Source organism: Podarcis gaigeae, assembly GCF_964106915.1.
Source record: "Podarcis gaigeae genome assembly, chromosome: 13".
Lineage (NCBI taxonomy): Eukaryota > Metazoa > Chordata > Lepidosauria > Squamata > Lacertidae > Podarcis > Podarcis gaigeae.
This window is the reverse complement of record NC_139689.1, coordinates 30,482,134-30,504,236: the sequence shown is the minus strand read 5'-3', so window position 1 is coordinate 30,504,236 and position 22,103 is coordinate 30,482,134. Positions and strand designations below refer to the sequence as shown.

Genomic DNA, 22,103 nt, shown 5'->3' with positions numbered 1-22,103 from the left:
ACAACATGTGAACCAAAACTCAGCTATCCTTCAAAATTTGCCTTTATCCTAATTTTGCAAGGCAGTTCTCCAGCCAACAACAAGGCATCTATTAAGGGAAAGTATGCATAGAAATAGATATACAGTGGTACCTCGGGTTCAGGTTAGAGACTCCGCTAACCCAGAAATAGTACCTCAGGTTAAGAACTTTGCTTCAGGATGAGAATAGAAATCGTGCTCTGGTGGCGCGACAGCAGCAGGAGGCCCCATTAGCTAAAGTGGTGCTTCAAGTTAAGAACAGTTTCAGGTTAAGAACGGACCTCCGGAACGAATTAAGTACTTAACCCGAGGTATTAGTGAAATGCACTTGATTCAGAGGAAATGGCTTGTAAGGATGTGTGTGTTAGTCCAAACTGCAAATAAAAATGTGTCTGTTAGGATAAATCTGCATTAATTTTCATGATGAGCTTTCATGATGAGCTTTTTTTTTAAAGAAACAAATGGGTCACAGATATAATTTAAGATTGGAGAAATGAGAAACTGAGGAAATTGAAGTGGTCAAGTTCCTTCCATCCTCAGGTGTGCATAAACATAAGACAGGAAGTTGAGAAGCTTCCCTGCAATGTGAAAGCTCAGTGGTAGAAAACCTGCATTGGATGCAGAAGGTCGCAGGTTCAATCCCTGGCTTTTCCAGGTAGGGCTGGGAGAGAGACACCTGCCTGCTATCCTGGAGAGCTGCTGCCAGTCAGTGCAGACAATGTATAGCTAGATGGCCTAATGGTCTCCCTATGTTCCTACGTACCCCAAAGCCCAATACATCCTTTCCACCTACTACAATTTCTGTCAGAAAATGTGCCAAAAGCTGTTGCAAAGGGAAATGTTCGATTTTGCAGCAAAGAATAATGTATGTAAATTCTTGTCGTATATTTTGCTCAGGTTGACCTTGATTCCTCCTCCACCATCCTGGCCCCCAAGTCCTCGATACAGAACTTTGGCATTCTTGGGACTCTGGAAGCTTTTCTTCGAACTTTCTGCTTCCTTTAATATTCTACCAGCGCGCAGCAGTTGAAAACTTTACTCCTGGCCAAAATGCCATGCAAAAGGATTCTGGGGTGGGGGAGAGGCCGAGAAAGAAGAGTTATAATTTGATTCACTCTCGCTTTGCTCCAATTGTTTACAGGATCGAGGGTCACGGCGTGTTCCCCTCCTGTCTCCAAAAATGTATCTGGGGAAAGAACAGGCTGTTAACTACGAACAACAAACGCTGATGCCTCACGCATTGTGTTGGGCGCCGGGTGAGCAGGAGTTTGTTTTGGAACAACTCGAGGCCCAGTGGGGACCAGAAGCCATAATATAATGCCTGGGGTAGCATTTCTCATATTGTCCCTGACTCAGCTAGGAAGCCATGGCGTGCGCATTCAAGAAAGGCTTCACCTTTGTTCCATCCAATTAACCGATGAGATTAAATTCCATGCATATAAACAGGAACTGAAAAAGTGAAGGCAGAGGGGGAGGGTCTCTCCTTTAGCAAGAGTTGACTAAACCTTGCATGCACTCCCAAATGCACAAAATGTTGAAAAGCAATTGCACTTTATCTCTGGATTAATATTGGAGCTAAAGTACTACTCTCTGTGTTTGTATACACACCAACTTATATGTAGCACAAAAAATGTAGTTTTTCTCCATCCAGCATGCTGCTTTCAGTCAAGAGTGATTCTAGATCCTGCTGCCCACAGGGGTGTGTGTGTGCTTTTGAAAAACCCCTTTTCCTCCCTGCAAATGCCCCAGAAGAAGGATGTGGAGGTTGTGATATTGATATATGCCCACATCATTGAGCAGTTGTGGATACATTCACCTGCTTTTAAATGGACAGGCTGTGGGGCAATACAGAATCAATCTGCAATCAGCTTTTATTTCCAGAATGCAATCAGCTTCTCAAGACACACTTTCCAGGGGCAAATATATATATGCAATAGATCTAGACAGTGTGTGGACTATGGGGGGGGGGGAGTGCTCAGTCTCCATTGGTTCTAGAAAAATAATAATAATAATAAAATGTGTGTATAAAGCCTTATAATATGAGAAATCAGGTCAGCCAATTGGCAGTAGCTGTGAGTTAGTGGTTTGGAACCAGTTCAGCTGGGCTACAACTCCCATTATCCCTGGCCGATGGCTGTGCTGGCTGGGGCTGATGGGAGTTGGAGTCCAACAACATCTGGCAGACCTCAGGGCTGACAAAAGGGAGCACTTCTTTGCTCAATGCTTGATTAAGTCACAGAATTCTTGATGTGGCACCTCTGTGACATAACACTGTTATGACTCTTCATAAGAAGAAAGTGAGGTGGAGCTCTCCAAAGCAGGATACATCTCTGCATATGCCGGAAGAGGATATTCAGTTTCTGTTTCAACATGGCTGCTGGTCTTTCTTCCAGAGATGCTACGACAAATGAAGAAGTTGTGGACCTCCAGAGATTGGTCAACCAACTCCTATCAGCCCCCGCCAGCAAGGAAGGATGATAGGAGCTGGGAGTCCAACTAACCTATGGGAAGGGAAGCACACAAGTTCCTCTTCTCCACATTAGAGCATCTAGTAGTATCTATTCAGGAGATCTAAACAGAACCTCCACACTGAGAAGCAAAATACCTCTGAGTACCAGAAGCCAGGTGTAAATAACAGAGAATGATGAATGCCTTCATCCGAAAGCAGAATGCTTGACAAGCACTTCCATGCTTTGATTTGCATGTATCACACGGCCGTCCGGTCTGTGTGCATGTAGACAAGAGCTTTCTGGGAAATCTGTGAGTGGGTCTTGATTTCCTGCTATTGTTCCCTTGCCTTTCAGGCTGCTTCCCTTGCCACAAACTACCCATTCAGCCCACCCTCAGATGAGCTACTAACCGGTGACAGTTGATGGACAGAGGTGGGTTGGCTGCTCAGCAAAGCTAGGGTCTGGGGAGCCAGAATCACTTCTCTTCCTTCCCCCGCTGTAGCCTGATGGAATATTTTATATTTCTCTGTCGAATCTTTCTGTTTGCTGATGCAGAAGGACTGGTGAGATATAACCAGTAGCCATCAGTTTGAGTCCAGTGTGAGTGTGTGCCTTCCCAAGAAAAGCATCATCCAGGAATTCTGGGATGTCTGATCCCTGCTGTTCCCGCTTGCTGCCAATCTGATGCTCAGGGCTGGAAGGTGGAGATGCCAAGGATGTGATGCGTTCGTCTCACGGCTCATGTACATCCTCCCCCTCCCTCCCCCCCCCCCGCCGGAAGTCACCCACCTGGAGATCATTCCAGCAAAACAGACATCCATGTGAACCATTTCAGATTCCTAACATCTGCAGGAAATATCCAGTTACTAATGCTTTGCTTATTGCTAATGGCTGCGGTTATAATTTTCCTGTCGGATGGTCAAAGAATTTTTTGTGAGGAGGAAATCTATTAGCAGTGGTGGTAGCATTAATAATAATATAATCATAACCTCTCTCCCCTTTTTCATATTTATTTTCTGGACTTGTTTCATTCAAAATAAAAATGCCAGAGGCTTGGGTTGGCATGAATTTCTAAGGCTGGATTTTTGCATTCCTGGCACCCATTTCTCCCTCTTGGCTTTAACTGTTTCCTCTCTCCTTCAACAACAATTTTCTTCCGACCAGGCTAAATTGGTTCATCAGAAAGCCCTGCTGCCTCCTGGTCTGTTTAAGGATGTTCATAGAATTTATAGAATTGTTTTAAAATGTTGTTTTTAATGTGTGTTTTTCCTGAAGGCAGCCCTGTATAGGGAAGTTTTTTTTATGTTTGATGTTTTGTGACGTTTCTATATATGCTGCAAGTCGTCCAGAGTGGCAGGGGCAATTTTTGTGGTTGCTGCTGTTCGATGCCTCATTTCTCAAAGCAGCTTCACACAGTCCTGAAGCTGTTTGTAATCTAATTTGCCTCTGGCCAGAGTGTGAACAGTCAGAGCCATGCAGAAAGGGTAAAGGCACCACACACACAAAAGTTAATTAAGTCATCCTGGTGTAAACAGTTAGGAGGAAAGAGCTGTCAAATGCATGGTGGACAACTTCACTGCACTTTAAGGTCCTAATGTGTACACAGTTTTTATTTAATAGCAATTAGCACTCCAAAGGGGAAGGAAGAAGTTCATTCTTAACCTCCTTTCTGAACCCAGAGGCTCAGGCCTGTGCTCCCAGTTGCTAGTGGTGAACAGGGCAGAGGCTGGAGGAAAAATGGGAGTGGGCTGTCCTTTTTCTGTCCTTAGCATCCCCTGAGAAACTCAGCAAACCTACTGGACCTGGAAGTGGATGGGACAGTGCAGCTGACTGCTTAATGGGACACAGCTGTGAGCAGGCTGAGGAAAAGCTAGTCACCTCAGACCTGCCCATCAAAAGCAAGCCTGGAAGGAGACGCTAGGGAGATGTTAGAAGCGACCCTTCTCTTTTGGGAGGCTTTTATCAGGTGAGCTGAGAACTTGTTTGGAACCTGAGTGAGAGCCAGGGGGCATAGGCGCCAACTCCATAGGGCTGAGGTGTTTTCAGCCCTCCTCCCAAAATCTGTTGGGAAGAGGCTAAGCCTCCCCCCACCCCACCCCACTGGGCCTCACAGTAGCAACAGGCCTTGCAAGGCCTTGTGGTGGTGGCCTCCTCCAGTTATTGGCGGCCTCCTGGCGCACGATGCCAGTGACCTCACACGTGCATGACAGACACCCCCCCCCCAATGTTGGGTGCAGCTCATCACCTCTGCCAGGGTGGAAGGTGTGTCCAAAGGCCAAAGAATTGATATTGGTTTATATTTATTATTTTGTATTAATGTAACATTTTGAGACGTTAACTCTGCATTTTTTATAATATCTGTTGATTTTTTCTGCTGTTGCTGCAGTTTTCTCTATACTGCTTAGAGATTTTTTATATATCTATTAAGTGGTATGGAATTGGTGTAAATAAATAAATATTTGGAGCTCCACACAAGATGGCAAATCTAAAGCTTTACAATAGTCTTTTCAGTTTCACACGTGGATGGAGTCAGTTTTACAGAGGGATGGGTTGCTTTTCCCCCTGCTTGTTAATTTCACTATTCTGCCGCAGAGCAATTGCAATTTAAAATAAGAAAAATAAAATAAAGAGTAGCATCTGCAGCACAGAGCTTGAGAACGGTAGCCTGCCAGGATTAGAGCCAGAACCTACACAGCTGTACCTGCTGCTGTTTTCTATGTAACCAACAAATTAAATAGCCAACTGAAGTGTGTGGGTTGTGGAAGCGTCATATTCCAGGAAGCAATTAATTAAGGTTGGGAGCCTGTAGATCGGGGAAAGTTTGCCTGGACATCCGTGAAACTGCCTGAAGGAGGTATGATGCTTGCACATTAAAAACCTCGTCTGGAGACATCTCTGCAGTTTTTGTACAATAAGTGCAGCCAGAATGACTGGACAATGAAACATCCTGTTGAGCACTTTAACACGCGTGTTTTATATATACAGAGAGAGAGAGTTCAGTAATGCAAATGGCTTCAGAAGCCAATGCAGAACAGCCTGTTTTCATAGAATCATAGAATTTTAGAGCTGGAAGGGACCCTGAGAGTCATCTAGTCCAACCCCCTACAATGCAGGAATCCCAACAGTTTCAGCCTTCAGCTCAAGCACGCCCTTCTCCCTCTTCTGGGTTCCAGTTCCCTCCCTGGCTGCCAGTTTGTAGGCAAACCATAGTTTGCAGGTGCTCTCCAAACCAAAACTGGAAACTATTTTGAATAGGATTTATACTAAGCTAGGGTTGCCATATGTCTGGGATTTCCCAGACATGTCCTCTTTTGGCAGGTCAGCATGCCCATTTGGGCAGATTTTTCATGGATTATCTGGATTTCGGGGTTTGCTTATTTTGGGGTGGGGCACACGCATGCTCAGAAGGCGTTGTGTCCTGAAATGGGAAGCGCCGCATCGAATGGCCTTGTGCGGCCTTCCCGGGGCCGTGCTATGCCTTGTGTTGCTCCCAGTGGCTGGCAGGCCTTGCCGGGGCATGCAAGGCCTCCCGCTGTTTTGAGTGGTCTCCAGGCCCTGCACCACGTTCCCAGTGCCGGGCAGCATCTTCTGAGCAGGAGGCCGAAGACAGCAAAGGTAAGAAGAGCGAAGCGAAGGAGGGGGCGAGCAGACGGGCAAGGAAGTGGTCAGCGGCAGGGATGGGGCAAACAATGGAGATGCAGAATGGGGGGGGGGGGAGGTTCTCGGTTTTTTGTTCTTCAGAATATGGCAACCCTATACTAAGCCAACCAGGCAATCCCATAAACAAAGACTGTTGGCTCTCTGTCTTACTGATGTATTCCCCCGCCCCCATCTGTTTGAGAGGTTGCATAGTTGATCGATAGGCCTTCAGTTTTGTTTGTTTAAAAGCATTTTTAGGCAAAGAAGAAGAAGAGCTTTTCCAGAGCACCAGAGAAATCTAAATGTGAGCCCGCGGGTGGCAGGGATTGTCCGGTCTAAAAATGACTTGACACAAAAGGGACAGCGATTGGTTAGAGGGGAGGAAAAAAGCAAGCTCAGGCTTGCTAGCCCTTAGTTGTTACACATTTGTAGTGACCAGTGGGAACAGAACCATTGGGAGAGGAGGCGCCAAAAGTTGCTGGTTATTCAGGAGAGTCAATGGAGAGGCCTCTGCATGTTGTGGACTCCAACTTCCATCAGCCCCAGGCCACTAGAGCCAACGTCAGCAATGCTGGGAGTCGGAGTCCAACAACACCAGCCGAATGCCCACCACTATATGCTCTTTCTAAAAGGAGGGTCGCCATTGATCAGCTACTTGGCGCTGTGGGATCAATGCTGACCCATGGCATGTTCCCCCTGCCATGGAAATGCCCTCTGGCTGGGGTGGAGTCTGGGTGGGTTCCATGACGTTCATGCAGCTGATTATTGGTGATTTTAAACTCAGCACTGAGAAATCCCAGTGGTGAACTGTTGGGGTTTGGTACAAATGTGCCCATAAAGCACTTGAGGAGAAGAAAGGAGGCCTAGGGCTTAGACAGTGTCCCGAGCCCCATTAACTATGTAGGCGAAAGGGGACCCTTCTCGTTTGTTTTGGCTCTGCTCCTCAGTCCTGCTATAGTCCTCCTCCTTTGCTACTGTTGGCGCTCACACGATTTCTAGACCCAGGCCTTGCATCGTTTCCTGCATTTCCCCCTTCTGTTTTCTTTGTAATATCTGATCAAGGAGGGGGGGGAGCGTGAATTTTCTGAGCAGTGCTTGCAGCGGCCGTTATGAAAACACAGGCCCGCGTCCCCCGCTGAATCTCTTGTTTTCACAGCCTCATATTTATAGTAAAACAAAGTGCCCCCCCAATGAAGATCAATGGGAGCTTGATGAAGATGAGGGGTCCTGCTGCGGCCGGTTGGCTGACGTCGTTGCAAAGGGGGCAGGAGTCATCTTGGGCTCCAGCCAGCGATGTCATTGCGGGGCAGTGACTGTATTCGCTTTGGATAGGAATGTGGGGCCCCTTTGGACGCCCTTCGAAGATTCAGAACAGATAAAAGAATTTCTTCACATAGCGCCGAGTTAAACTGCGGAACTCCCTCTCACAAGGAGGCAGTTGTGGCCGCCATCTTGGATGGCTTTAAAAGAGGATTTTAAAAGGGGATTCCAAGTACCAATTGGTGGAAACCATTGGGGAGAAGAGAGAGCATGCTTTAGTGTTCAGTTCCCCCTTGCGGGCTCCCTAAAGGCATCTGGTTGGCCACTGTGAGAACAGGATCCTGGACTTAGAGGGGCCATTGACCTGATCCATCAAGCTCTTCCATCAAGAGGACCCAATCCAGACTATGGTGTGGGAGGGAGGAGTTGAACCTTTATTCCTTCACAGTGTTTCCTGGATGAAAACAGATGACAACCTTTCCACCCCAAAGCTGTTGTTTGCTCCAGGAAGGATAAGCTTTTGGAAACAAATCGTGGCTACCCTTCCAGGGCAAATAAACAGCTTCATGAAGAAAATTGAGAAAATGGTGTTACATATTTAACATATCTAGTTTGACCAATAAGAGTTCTGATTCAGGAACCATATTCTCACATAGAACTTTTTGTTTCCTGGATCAGAGAAAGAGATGCAGTTCTTTAGCATCTTTTTGGTATTCCTTATACAGTTGAGTTCCTAGCCCTCTCTTCAGTTTTTTGCTTGCTAATAGCCGGGGATGGCTGGTGTTGAATGGGTGAAAATGATTGGGGTTATTTTCCTCAATGACAACTTTACCTACAATCATTGTGTGTCAGGGAGCGAGGGAAGGAGGAGGAGGGTGGCATAGATTTGAAGATGGAGATAGAGGTTAGATTGGTGTTTTGGCTTGTGTTGACGACAACTAAAGCATCCTTGGACGGCAAGTGTTCTCTTTTGAAACCTGATAAAGGACTAGCAGTTTCTTGCCAGCTGTAGGACTGTGTATTTGCTCCCAACAGTGCTCATTTCAGATATTACATGTTAAGTTGTGGATGAACATATCAGACGACACAGTGATTCTTCAAACAGCTCTTGTTTATTCACAGGCCAGGACAGACTGAGCTGAGGGGATCAGTCAGCCTGCTTATATAGAGCTCCAGTACAACGTTACTGTAGCAACTTTCTAAAACTATCCAATCACTGAACGTCACTTTCAATCCTTCATTTGCATAACTATCTACAGTATCCCCCTACTGGCCCAGGGTGAGAACTTCAGTACGTAACATTACAGACGACATCAGCAGTTGTGGTTTCTTATTATCTAGGTTTTAGGAAATAGTATTGAAAGTTTTTATACGTTTTTATATCAATTTTATTGATTTTGTTCTTCAATTCCTATAAGCAAACATCAATTGCATAATACAAAGCATCTTGTTCTTTCTTAGAAAGAAAGAAAAACATGAAACCACTGTAATCAGTAAGTATTAGTATGAAACATACAATTTGTCTCTACAACTTAGTTGGGCTCACAACAGCATTTGGCTTAAATCTATATTGGATACTCCCTATCTCTCTTTTGATATATGTTACTTCAGGTACCAAATTGGTCGCTTTTTCTATAGTTAATTCACCAGGTTGCATCTATGTAGTTAGATTTATAATTTCCATCCGCCCCTCTCACCAATTTCCCTAAGTCTAATTTCTTTGGTTCTTAGTGGGCAGAATGCAGAGTTCTCAGTAGATATGAGCCACCCCTCCACCCCATCAAAACATTGAGGCTAGTTTTTCTTAATTAGGCCATCTGGGTTCACCCTGATTTTAAAGCATTGCAGGTCTTGGGAAGCAGTAGGGCAGAAATGTACATAAAAGATATAGCCTCAGAGCAATTTTGGATTCTTTCTGAATTCAGTCCATGTTATAGATACCTGGCAAACTACAGGCAGCCTGTAGTTTAGGCAGCTGTTTCACATTTTGGATGGATGTCTGTAGAATCACTTGAGTAAAACAATTATATATTTGTGGGATGGAGAAAACCCATTTTATGTCAATTAAGTACTCTTGGCTCTAAAGTTCCCCCTTCTCTCACTAATGAGAAACAATATTTTTCATATGCTCACCACTTTCCTAAATCAAAAGAAGTCAAGCGGTGGTGCAATGGGGTTTAGTTTCCTGTGGATGAAAAATAGTAATAGATCATTTATTTATTTTTTAAAAAATATGCTGCTCAATATAATCAAAATCTCCAAGCAATTTACATAAAAACAATAATAATTGGGGAGAAATTTGGTTTGGTTTACATTTTAACATGAACCTACATGAAGTGAGTCTTGGGCAAATTAACAACTGCCTCAACACCTTCTGCATGCACTGTGTCAGGAAGATTTTGGGTATCATATGGCAGGACAGAGTTTCATGCACAATGTGCTCTCTCTCAAGCCCACATTCCCAGCATGTTCGCACTCCTGTCTCAGTGATGTCTATTCTGGCTTGGTCACGTTCACCAAATAGAAGATGGCAGGATCCCCAAGCATGTGCTCTACGGGGAGCTGGCTTCAGGCATCTGGCCTGTTGGCAGACCAACTCTATGCTACAAAGATGTCTGCAAACATGACATGAAGATGGGCAATATCAACCCCACCAGTGAGAATCCCTGGCAGACGATTGCAGTGCCTGGAGACAGACAATAAGGTCCTGTATACATAGCAGTGACCAGAGGAGGATTGACCGCTGGGAGGAGCGTAGAGAGAAGAAAGGCCATAATGCATCTGCAGCAGCACAACCAGGCGCATTCATCTGCCCCAGCCACAACAAACATGTCTCTCCCGCATCAGTCTCTATAACCACAGCAGTCGCTGCAACCTTCCAATAGTTTGACTCCACCCCCAAAGGCACACTCCTCTATTATCTTCTGAGACAAGTGGGTGCCATCTACTTAATTGATACTTCCCAAAACAATACAGGAACTGAAGGCAGCCCTGTTCAGGGAAGTTTTTAATATGTGACATTTTAGTGTATTTTTCATCTCTGTTGGAAGCCGCCCAGAGTGGCTGGGGAAACCCAGCCAGATGGGCGGGGTACAAATAATAAATTATTATTATTATTATTATTATTAACTGAACTGCAGCAGTCTTTGAAATAATCCATCCAAATAATCTGAACAACAGCAAAAAGTGTGTTAGGGGAAAGTGTGCATATATAATTTGTGGAAAACAACGCATGCAAAATTGGAGAAAATCCATTGCAAAAATGTGTAATGGGCAAAATGGGATGTCCAGGAGAAAAGCACACTAAAACACTGGCAAATTTCGTGAGTAAACTGTTGCAGAAAGGTGGAGAAGATGACTTGAATGGAAAAACGAGAAAATGAAAGAAACCTAGGCTTGAGTTACCCTATGACCTATGTGATGTAGAGTTAACTGTTATACTGCTATTCCAACTACAGGTGGCACTGTGTCCAGCTGAGGCATTCAGTCATGCTGTTGCTGCTCTAGACCAGGCATAGGCAAGCTCAGCCCTCCAGATGTTTTGGGACTACAACTCCCATCATCCCTAGCTAACAGGACCAGTGGTCAGGGATGATGGGAGCTGTAGTCCCAAAACATATGGAGGGCCGAGTTTGCCTATGCCTGCTCTAGATCGACCATTCTTGTTTGCAATAAAGCTGTTCCTCTGTGAAGCCTGTGGGATTCAAAACACACAAGCTTATTCCTGCTGGGTGAAAACAGCAATGTTGTTTTTGTAGACACCTTCTGGAAATGTAAAATTTCCAAAAGGTAAAATCTAAGATTTCCATGTTGGCTTTCTCCGAGCCTGTGTGAATGACATTTATATAATGCCACATGATGAGAGACAGCATAATGAGTTGGATTTTGGAGCTGTGCAAGTGTACTAGATGACTTATGGTGGATCAGGTGATTGATCCAGCTAACTGTCAGGGAGCCAGCCACCAATAAATCACACGGAGTAAGTGAAGTTAACTCTTTATTAGAAGAAACAAGGCCTGCTCAGGAGCGCCAAGAAACTATTCTTGGTAGGCCTCTCCCCATGAGGCAGTTGTGGAGGGAGACTGAAGGTCCCCGCCTTCCCACAGCTGCCTAATCTCCTCACCACCACCCCAGGTCATTCCCAAGCAATCTGAGACTATGCCAACAAGCCTGTCTCTGCTCCTCCCTCTTCATATCTCTTCTGGTTCTGGGAGCCCAGGTGGGAAGGCAGCTTCTTGCAGTAGAAAGAGGAAACATCCTTCTTCACCAGCATGACTCATCTCTGCCTCATGGCAGAGCTTGAGCTTCTGATTCTGGACTTCTCTCTGCCATAGACTCTCCTTGCTCACTAACTCCTGTTCATTTTCAGACACCTCCTCCTCCCAGTCTTCTCCCTCTGACCACTCATCCCACCAACACTCTTCAAACTGCTCTGGGAAACCTTGGTTCCTCCAGTAGACCAGGAATGATGGACAAGTTTCCTTGAAAGGCAGCCCTCCCACCAGGACCAACGTTAATTTCAATGAAGAAGAATGTTGGGTATATTTCCGAGCAAAGTTTCACGTGGGTCAGCCCTAGTTGAAGCAAGAGTTACTGATGGCGAAATGCCTGCGTTGGAGAGCGATGAGGAGACTGATGAGGCTCATTGAGACCCAACACAGGAATCTCATCATTGGTCCCCTCCCCTCTGGTTGTGCTCATTCTTGGAATCAGCTCTAAGCTTCTCTTCCTGGATGCAAGCAAATCCCCTTCAGTGTTCACCCTAGAAAATTTCCCGCAATCCTTGACACAGCCACAGGGATTCCTTGGCAGACAAATCCATTTGGGAAAGCGTTTCACGAAGGTAGACATTTCGAAAAGAGATAGAGTCTCAAGTAGGAAGGGTCTTTTCCTCTCCCAGATACATGAGATGATTTAATTGGAGATGCCTGGGATTTAACGTGAGACTTCCTAAATGCCAAACATGTGCTCTGTCACTCCAAATGCTCGGCCCTTCTCCAAACACCAGCTGGGAATAAATACATATTTTGACTGGATCCACCCCCCATCTCCCCCCCCCCAAAAAAAAAGCTGAAAGAGGAAGGTTGGCAACAGAACAAGCCCATTCCTGAGAGGCAGGGCTGAATCCCAGGGTGGAAGTGACTCATGCAAGTCCGTTGTGGCACAGCTGGCATGATGTCAGAGAGTCCTAGGGCGTCACCACCACCCTCTCCCATCGTTCTTTGGGCTTCTCAGTTTCCTGTAGCGAGGTGATAGAGAAAAGATTGGTTGGATTGCTTGCATCTAGGTAGAGCAGGGGTAGGAAACCTAAGGCCCATGGGCCAGATGCAGCCCAAACGCCTTCTCAATCTGGCCCACAGATGGTCCAGGAATCAGCATGTTTTTACATGAGTAGAATGTGTCCTTTTATTTAAAATGCATCTCTGGGTTATTTGTGGGGCATAGGAATTTGTTCATCCCTCCCCCAAAAAATATATTGTCCAGCCCACCATATGGTCTGAGGGATGGTGGACCGGCCCACGGCTGAAAAACGTTGCTGACCCCTGAGTTAGAACATGTTCCGGGTTCAATGCCTGGCATCTCCAGGTGCGGTCTGGAGAGCCACTGCCAATCAGTGCAGACGATATTGAGCTAGGTGGGCCAGTGGTCTGACTCAGTATGTGGCAGCTTCCTGTGTAGAGAGTTCAGGAGACACAAATGCCCCTTGCTTGTCAAGAGCTGAGGACAATTTCTTTGTGGGCCGAATATTGCCTAATAGAAATGTTTTCTTCCTATCTGGCGCGCGCAGAATTCTTGAAACCGACTTGCACGGGAGGGAGGGAGGGAGGCAGCTGTGTGTTTTCCAGGCCTTTCTACCCCTGCCTCTGTAACTCTATGATGATCTCACTGTCTCCTCTCCTCTCCATCCCTCGCTCTTCAGAAAACCGATATGCCCAAAGAGGCAGGACAGCCTGCCAGAGGTGAAACGAGAAGACTTAGCAAGCCGCTGGCTTTTGTTCAGGATTCATGCTGATGGGGCCCTTGGCCAGCTGCCTCCATCTTGCACAGCTTTCCCTCTCTCTGTGTGTTTATCAGCCGAGTCCTACAAGAAAGGTGGGGCAGGCTGGGAGGGGGAAACAAACAGGCCGAGTGCTCTTGGCCGGCTTGCCAAGAAAACGAAGGAGCAGCTGGAAACGGCATTTATCTTATCAGCACGTCATTTCCAAATGGAAGGGTCATTAAAATGAATGATTCCAGTGTGAAGGCCCACAGAATCTTCCTTATGAGTTGGCACCGAAGGCAGGGCGGAGAGTCGTAAATCTAACTATTTTCCGCAGCAGCCTCGCTGCAAGCTGAAGCAACAGGCATCCATTTGCTTAATCATAACAACCACAACCATCACCACCACCACAGCCAACACAAAGCTCAACAACCAGGTCAGGATTTGTTTAGCCAGATTTGGGGAGCAGGGCAATGGGGGAGAAAGGGAGACTAGCTTGTTGTGCAGTAGGCATTCCCAGTAAAGATTATGGGGTTATAATTTTTGATCAACTGAGTCCTGGCACAAAAAGGGCACTCTAAGCAGAAGAAGTGTTGGGCCCAACTGACTGTAGTGATCTGAAAGCATGGATTAGAACAAGGATGGGGAATATTTTTGGCCCAGCCGGCCAGAATCAATCCCCACCCCAACAGGCCAACTTTGTCTGGCGAATGGAACAACCCACTCGTCCCTCACCTAGCATCATTAGTACATCAGATAATTGCCAGGTAGCTTGTGCTCCCCCAATACATGCACAAAGTTGTTGTGTGGCATTTTCCAAGTGCCTAACAGCCACCTTGTGCTTGGTATCCCTCAGGCCTTCCTTGTAGTCCCTTCAGGGATGCAAACCATCAGTGTAGCTCCTCTGTATGCAGAAGTTGAGAGAAGTGCAGTGAGGAACTCCAACCAGCAGATGGCAGCAGAGAGGTGGCCGCAGGGTTGCAGGAGGGAACCCCCAACAGGTCGCAGGAGATGATGGTTTCTGGGGAAGATAGTAGGAATTGCCAAGCCAGGTACAGTGGTGCCTCGCAAGACGAAATTAATTCGTTCCGCAAGTCTTTTCGTCTTGCGAGTTTTTTGTCTTGCGAAGCACGGTTTCCCATAGGAATGCATTGAAAATCAATCAATGCGTTCCTATGGAAACCGCCTTCAGACCAGGTCCGGGGACAGTCTGTCCCCCGACCTCTTCTGAAGGCCAGTGGGGGGCGAAAGTCTTTGCTTCCACCCCGTCTGCCTTCCCGGGACAGCGGAGACTTCTCCGCTGTCCCGGGCGATCTTAAAATGCTGGCGGGCGGCAGCGCTGCCACCCGCTAGCATTTTAAAATCGCCCCGGGACAGTGGAGGACTTCTCCGCTGTCCCGGGGCGATTTTAAAGCCCCCGGGAAGGCAGGCGGGGGGGAGCAAAGACTTTCGCCCCCCGCCAGCCTTCAGAAGAGGTCTTCTGAAGGCCGGCGGGGGGCGAAAGTCTTTGCTCCCCCCTGCCTGCCTTCCCGGGAGAGTGGAGAAACGCGCTGCGATTCTCCGCTCTCCCGGACAGCTTTTGAAGGCAGGCGCGGGGGAGCAAAGACTTTCGCCCCCCGCCGGCCTTCAGAAGAGGTCCAGGACCTCTTCTGAAGGCCGGCAGGGGGCAAAAGTTTTTGCTCCCCCCCGTCTGCCTTCAAAAGCCGTCCGGGATAGCGGGAAGCGCTTCCCTGCTATCCCGGACCGCTTTTAAAATGCTGGCGGTGGGGAGCAAAGCCTTTCGGCCCCCGCCGGCCTTCCTGGACCTCTTCTGAAGGCCAGAGGGGGGGGGAAGGCTTTGCTCCCCACCGCCAGCATTTAAAAGAGGTCCCCGGAGATTTCCCTATGGGCTTTCTTCTTGCGAAGCAAGCCCATAGGGAAAATCGTCTAGCAAAGCGACGCAAAAACCGAAAAACCCTTTCGTCTTGCGGGTTTTTCGTCTTGCGAGGCATTCGTCTTGCGGGGCACCACTGTATAGGGTAGCTCTAAGCTTCCCCTCCTAGGTGGCTTTCAGCAATAATGATTTCAGCCAGTAGTGTTTCAGCCTGTGAAGTTAACTGAAGCATTCTAAAGGAGACCCTTTGTTCTTCTGTCCCTCACAGAGAGAGAAAGACTCCTTTTCCCTTACCAGATAAGTGATTCCTCCTCTTCAGGTTTATATTTGGGGCTTTTTGAATGTAGGCTCCTCACCTCAGGGCAATGATAGGAGATTTCCATTTCTCTGGAAGCGGCCACTCGTAGTACTGAGTTTAGTTTTTGTTTTTGGATGAGAGAGAGAACAGGAGACTTGCAATATCTTTGTGACATTTCCTTTATTTACAAATATACAAGCATACAAGTGAAAGCAAACGGGCACTCCAACTGCAGGTAGAATATCTTTCGGAGAGCAACTGGAGCAGTTCTCCAAAATGGCATTCCTAGATTTTGGCTCACGCCACATAAAAATCCTCAGAGCTCCCCGGAGCCATTCAGATGTAACACAAAATCATGGCTTGCTGTTACACGATGACCATACCCTGAGTAATTTTAAGTTTGCGCACTCTCTTCTCCTTCTCTCGCTTACCTATGTACAGCTATGCTTTTGATCTTTGCTGTGGCAAACGCCCTCCTCTGAAAGTGTAGTTTACATTGGGAGGAAATCCCCCATTGGTGCTAACATGGGAAGGTTTTCTCCAAATATTAGCTTTAGAGGACAACAGCAGGGAATGAAAAAATTAACCTCCCCCTCTGTGTCTGCTGGAATCCCAATAATTTTTCCCTGCCCACTAACCAAGACTTGAATCCTGCATTTTAAATGCATAGGCACATTTAACATCAACACCTAGTTTGGATCTAATTGCTTCTCCTACACACCCACCACCACATACCTGCTTTTCCGGGTACTGGTCTAAGACCACCACCACCTCTCTAGGTGAATTGTCTAGGAAATACCCACAGCCATCAAAACAGGAATGGAGAGCCTGCTGCCCTCCAAATGATGTTGAACTACAAGTCCCATCAGCCCCAGCCATCATGGCCGAATGGTCAAGGATGTTGGGAGTTGTAGTCTAGCAATAGCTAGAAGGCTGCAGGTTGTCTCGACCTCTTCATTTAACAAGCATTAGGAACCTTTTGCTTAAAATACCTGACTGTCATTGGGTGTCTTTATGCAAAACCATAGCAGTAGACCAATTCACAGTCATTGAGACCAGGTAAACCAGGTTACCTTATCATTGCTAAAGGAGGCTTTTCTTTATGTCAGTTCTCCTCCCACCCCCCACCTCCACTGCAAAGCCCAATTTAGCTTGCTAAGAAGTGTACCAAGTATACGGACAGTTCCTCGTTGTGCTGGATGTTCCTGGTGTGGAAACGATCCACACCCGTCACGATTGATTTCGATTTGTGTGTTGCTTATTTTACCGTTTATAAATAGCTTTCCCGAGAAATGCTCAGACTAGGCGATGTACGACAATCATAACATTTTTTTAAAAAAGAAGTTTCAATAAACAATGAAGAACAGTAATATTCACAGCAATTTTTAAAACATTGCGACCAATATATTAGCAGATAATCACAGCACTAATTGCACGCGGAAGGAGAGGCAGGGCAAGAAGAGTCGCCATGCAGAAGTATAAAGTCACATGTAGACTTTAGCCCTTAGTTGAAACCCATAAGAGAGGGATCATAATGAATGTACAGGGTTGACACTAACTAGATGTCAGAAAGAGGAAGATGGCTGCCTCTCTCCCAAGCCTGTTTGCTGGGGTGGGAGGGTGAAGAGGACTTTGATGATGGGGATCTAGATCTTTCTCTCCAAAGCAAGGGCACTCAACATGGTGCCCTCTGAGTGTTGGGGCCCAACTCCCACCACCCCCAGCCATTGGCCATGTTGCCTGAGGAGATGGGAGCTGATGTCTAACAACTTCTGGAAGGCCATGTGTTGGCTACCGCTGCTCTAGAGGCCAAAAGCAGAAGTGGGCCTACCTGGGGGGCAAACACTCTCAAAAGACCCATCCAAGTACTTAAGGTTAAAGCTGATACTGCTCCCCCCCCCCCCCGTGCAGGTTGGCAAGTCAAATGGAATGTAGTTTCCAGAGAATCTGTGAAGAAGGAACCGTGGTGGCTAATTCTTACCCAATTAAACACCAGAGAGATGTGGATGGGCTAGATCATGTCAGGCTTAGATTAATGTAGTTGTGAGGGGGTAGGGGCAGGTGTAACTGCCGTTATCAGTCCCCCTAAAGAACAAAAAAAAAAGAGAGCATTGTGGTAACATCCCCATTTGTGATCCATCTGTTCCTCAAACAGCGCTATGGCAGTTCATCAAGGAAAGCCTCAGCGTCCTGTTCTCTTCAGTCAAGTCACTCTTGCGCCCCATCTGCAGGTTGGTGGCAATCCAAGTCTCCCTTCAGCTCCAGGCTTCCCGGCAACTTGACCCCGGTTTTCCTATCTACACACCAACATTTCCCTCGTTGCCCATCCAACGCTGGATGACACTGAAAAGCAGAGGAATAAAATTAGAATTGACAGTTCTTTATTAGGATTTAAAAGTACCTGATCCACCTGTGTCCACCTAGAGCCGCAGGGAGGAATATATTCTCAAGCAACATTTCTCCGAAGAAAATAGTGACATCCTATTCCATAATAATAATAATAATAATAATAATAATAATAATAATAATATTGTTTATCCTCTACCCATCTGACTGGGTTGCCCCAGCCACTTTGGGTGGCTTCCAACATCATAAAACATTAAACTTTTTTTTTTAAAATTCCGTATACAGGGATGCCTTCAGATGTCTTCTAAAGGTTGTATAGTTACTTATCTCCTTGGCTCAGAGGTTGCATACCTCCATACCCTCCAACATTTCTCCAATGAAAATAGGAACGTCCTAAGGGAAAGTGAGGGTGGCGCTGTGGGTTAAACCACAGAGCCTAGGACTTGCCGATCAGAAGGTCGGCAGTTCGAATCCCAGCGACAGGGTGAGCTCCCATTGTTCGGTCCCAGCTCCTGCCCACCTAGCAGTTTGAAAGCATGTCAAAGTGCAAGTAGATAAAGGTAAATGGAGTTTCCATGTGCTGCTCTGGTTCGCCAGAAGCGGGCCACATGACCCGAAAGCTGTACGCCACCTCCCTCGGCCAATAAAGTAAGATGAGCGCCACAACCCGACTGGACCTAATGGTCAGGGGTCCCTTTACCTTTACTGAAAAGCGGGGCATTCCAAGATCAAATCAGAAACTGGGATGGCTTCTGTAAATCCAGGACTGTCCCTGCAAAATAGGGACACTTGTAGGGTCTGGCATTCTCCGTGGCAGTCCCTAAGTTGTGGAATTCTCTCCCCACAGAGGTGCATCTGATGCCTTCACTAAACAGCTTTCAGCAAATGCTGAAGATGCACTTCTATACTTTTGGCTTTGCAAGACTTGTTATGTTTTTAAGCAGGAGTTGCATTTTGGGCTCACTTAACACAGCCTGGTTATGTCTTAACTAGTAAACGCATAGCATATGCTCATGATTTATACACTAAATGATGCAGGTGAATCAAAGGGCAGACAACACAAAATTGAGGTCCACCCATCTTTCAGCCAGTGCTCCAGTATTACCTGTTTGGGGTGGAAGTTCCCATTGTGGTCACAGTTGGGAATGGGGATTATGTACAGGTCCTCGTGGGTTCTGGTTTGGGAAGCTGCTAATCTCTCCAGCGCTCTGTGAAGTTCACTCTGACATGAGCCTTGGACCTGTTGGCAAAACAGTAGGAGGCAACGGAGTCAGAATGTGGATGGCAAGAAGTGGAGAAGGGGTGGAAGCCCCAAGCAGAAGCACCACTGTGCTTGCAGCCTCCTTGTTGGAAAGGATGGAAATATCTCCAGGGCTGAACTGTATTTTTTCCAGCATATGACAATATATAGCTGCTATGCAACAAAAATGCCCTGCTCTATCTTTGCAGCTCTATCTTAAACATACGCTGGGGTTGTGAATCAAATGAATCAAATGAATGTGATTGCTTTCTGAGAGTGGCCTTGATTTGGAGAAAAGGCTGATGGGGATCTACACAAGCAGTGACCCACATAGCTGAACACAGCCTACCAGGCGTGTATGGTCACATATCAGTGGCTTGATAAACCCGTTTTGCTGCCTTACCTGGAATTGTAACCATGCACTGTAAACATGGTTGGTGGGCTGTGTTCTGCTTGGTAGGTCACATAAGGTGTGCTGCACATATGTAAACCAAATCACGGCACCGTGTTGCAAAAGGCTGGAAAGCTAAGGCCTCCCAATGACATTTTTTTAATCAGCCACATTCTCTCTTGCACACCCTTTCTCGGATCTCTGCTACTAAATTGTTCAATGGGATATGGCGTTGAAAACTTGAGATTAATAGGTCTGCTTGTAGAACTACTTCCTCTTTGTGGTACACATATGCACAAGTGACATACTCATTCTGATTTAAGTTACAGTTTTCCGGGTTGACCTGCTGCCTCTTGGCCTGCACATCCTATTTTAGCAACAACTGTAAGAAAAACACTGGGCCTAATTTGAATAGTAGAGGGCTTGGTATCTGGTGGGCGGGCCTTGTGTGTTCTGCTCTGGAATTGGCCTCTCCCTTCAGTGTGTGTTCTGTTAAGAATGTCAGTTAAGAGGGACTAACTGCCTCTTCTTGTTTCTTGCCTCACACTTGCCTCATGATGTTATTTTGTTACAGTTTTCTCTCAGTTTATTATTAAATCTTGTTTACGTTTACGTGAGCCACTTATTTTGTTCAAAGAAAAAGAAACTGCTGAAGAATGGTGGAATATCCTAAACTTGGGTGAATGAGGGGATATTCCTAGTTTGCCAAGAGGATTGATTTTGTAAATCATCCTACCTCCACAACAACTTGTACATTTCTACAGAACCATGCTCCCTGCTTTTAACAATAACATGTGATTTAGAAAATTCCATGGCTTCATTCAGAGCACACTGGAGTATATATATATATATAAACACACCCTACTTGCCATACATTCGGGTTTTCCCGGACATTTTGCCAATTCAGCAAAAATCTGCCTGGACGCCATTTTGCTGCCCAATTCCCAGATGTGTCCAAGAATACTTGGACATTTGGCAGCCCTAGTTGAGAGGCAGAAATGTTGCTTTACTTAGCTCTGCTGTGAAATAAGGAACATGTGGCCCTTCAGATGCATTTGGACTACAATTCCCAACCTTCTTGACCACTGGCTATGCTGTCAGGAGCCAATGGTAGTTGGGGTGCTTCCATTTCTGGGTGGAATTCAATCATATACTGGCAAATTCAGGTTGCGCAGTTGAAGTTGATTCAGAGCTCTTGCACAACAAACCCTGCACCCACCCCCCACCCCCAATAGGGACTTTTTGCAATAAGGAAAGAGATGGGGAAGTGCACTGGGTAGTGTAGGAAGACACTTGCTTGTGGCAACACTATATAACCTCCCCTCAAGCAAATCAGAAAAATGCTCAGTAAAGATCCATTGCCATTTCACCTCCCCACAAACTCTGGCCATAATCCTGATCTGAAAGCACACTGAAGTGCTCACAAAATCAGGACAAAATGTTCATCAAATGGCTCATTTGGAAGCAACCTTGGAGTCCAACATCTGGAGGGCCAAAGGTTTAAAGGAACAGCAAAGTTGGGTGACAGAAGTGGAGGTACCTAATCTGCTCAGATGGTGGCTTTTCGTTCCCCCACCCCTGAAGAGAAACCAGGACACCTCACCACTGGCCGGGTGTCCTCCCGGATGGGCAGGTTCCCACTGGTCCTCATTTTGACAACAGTGTTTATCCGCTCGCGGTTCCTTGCTTGCTGCTTCTGACGGCATTTTCTGTCTTGGATGCTGCAGGGGCTGAAGTTGATGGTGGGCGGGAGGTCAACCTCCTCGGGATCTAAATAGGAATGAAGTCACAGCGGCATGAAAATAATTGCCAGAGGGGATTTGTTTTAGGGACTGGAGCTTGCAAAGAGCAGTCTCAACAGGTTTTTGAGGACATGCACACCCCAACAGTTAGCCGCCGCGTCGGTTGCTTTACAGGGAATGTCAGTGTGGGGGCTTCCTGAGTCCAAAAGATTCTCCTCTTTCCCTGCAGTTCTCACTGTGAGGAAGCCAGGCACATTGACTATGCAGCTCATGCTGACCATTGTCGGATGTGTGGACCAGCTGGTCCTGCATGTTTGAAACAAGGCGATATGCTCAAGCAGATTGGTGCAGTTCCTAAGAGGAAATATATCTCAGGTTCAAGGCCTGTGAGTGAGAAACCTTCCCCTGTTCACCTACCATTGCAAATCTGTCTGGGGTGCAAAGCAAATTATCCCTGCATGTTCCTAGCACTGAAAGCAGGTTCCATAGCTAATCCCCGGCTGAGGTTTTGCTCAAAAGCAAGCACCCCTGGAGTGGTGAGGCAGAGGCATTCTGCACATGCTCAGAGGCTAATACTTCACATATTCCAGCGATGGCAATCAAAAGAGGAGCTGGGCCTGTGTCTTGGCAGAAATCAAGTCTTAGAGAGGATGTGTGGCTAGCAAACTGGGCCACGAAAGGTATTTTTTTGCCAACCCTGCTCTGAGTTGGCCCACATACAAGCCTTTCATGGATTGTCTCAGCCTCCCTCCCCTCCATCCTTTCTCTCTTCTAAAGCCTGCCCAGTTGGCTTCCTCTGAGTTTCCAAAGTATGGCTGTTCTCCCTTTAATCCCTCTTTTCCAAATGGGCCGCATCCAAGTTTCCA

General features: G+C 46.6%; 1 protein-coding gene and 1 long non-coding RNA gene across 3 annotated transcripts in view; one reads left to right on the top strand and one right to left on the bottom strand.

The window, feature by feature from the left end:
- Positions 1-4,638: 4,638 nt before the first annotated feature.
- Positions 4,639-22,103, top strand: part of LOC310829881 — a 49,829-nt gene continuing 32,364 nt past the window's right edge. The window contains exon 1 of one of the 2 annotated variants that reach the window (XR_014557401.1): positions 4,639-4,730. This is a non-coding gene — a long non-coding RNA (uncharacterized lncRNA). Of the gene's footprint in view, positions 4,731-5,981; positions 6,084-22,103 lie in introns of those variants that run through there. The other variant, XR_014557402.1, reaches the window with a different exon arrangement.
- IGFBP4 (insulin like growth factor binding protein 4) overlaps positions 15,680-22,103 on the bottom strand; it is a gene marked incomplete at its 5' end in the record, with an annotated part of 40,532 nt that continues 34,108 nt past the window's right edge. The window contains 3 exons of the mRNA XM_083708870.1: positions 15,680-17,861; positions 18,970-19,104; positions 21,099-21,265. Of these exons, the coding sequence (XP_083564996.1) occupies positions 17,727-17,861; positions 18,970-19,104; positions 21,099-21,265 (437 nt within the window). The 3' untranslated portion in view covers positions 15,680-17,726. The remainder of the gene's footprint in view (positions 17,862-18,969; positions 19,105-21,098; positions 21,266-22,103) is intronic.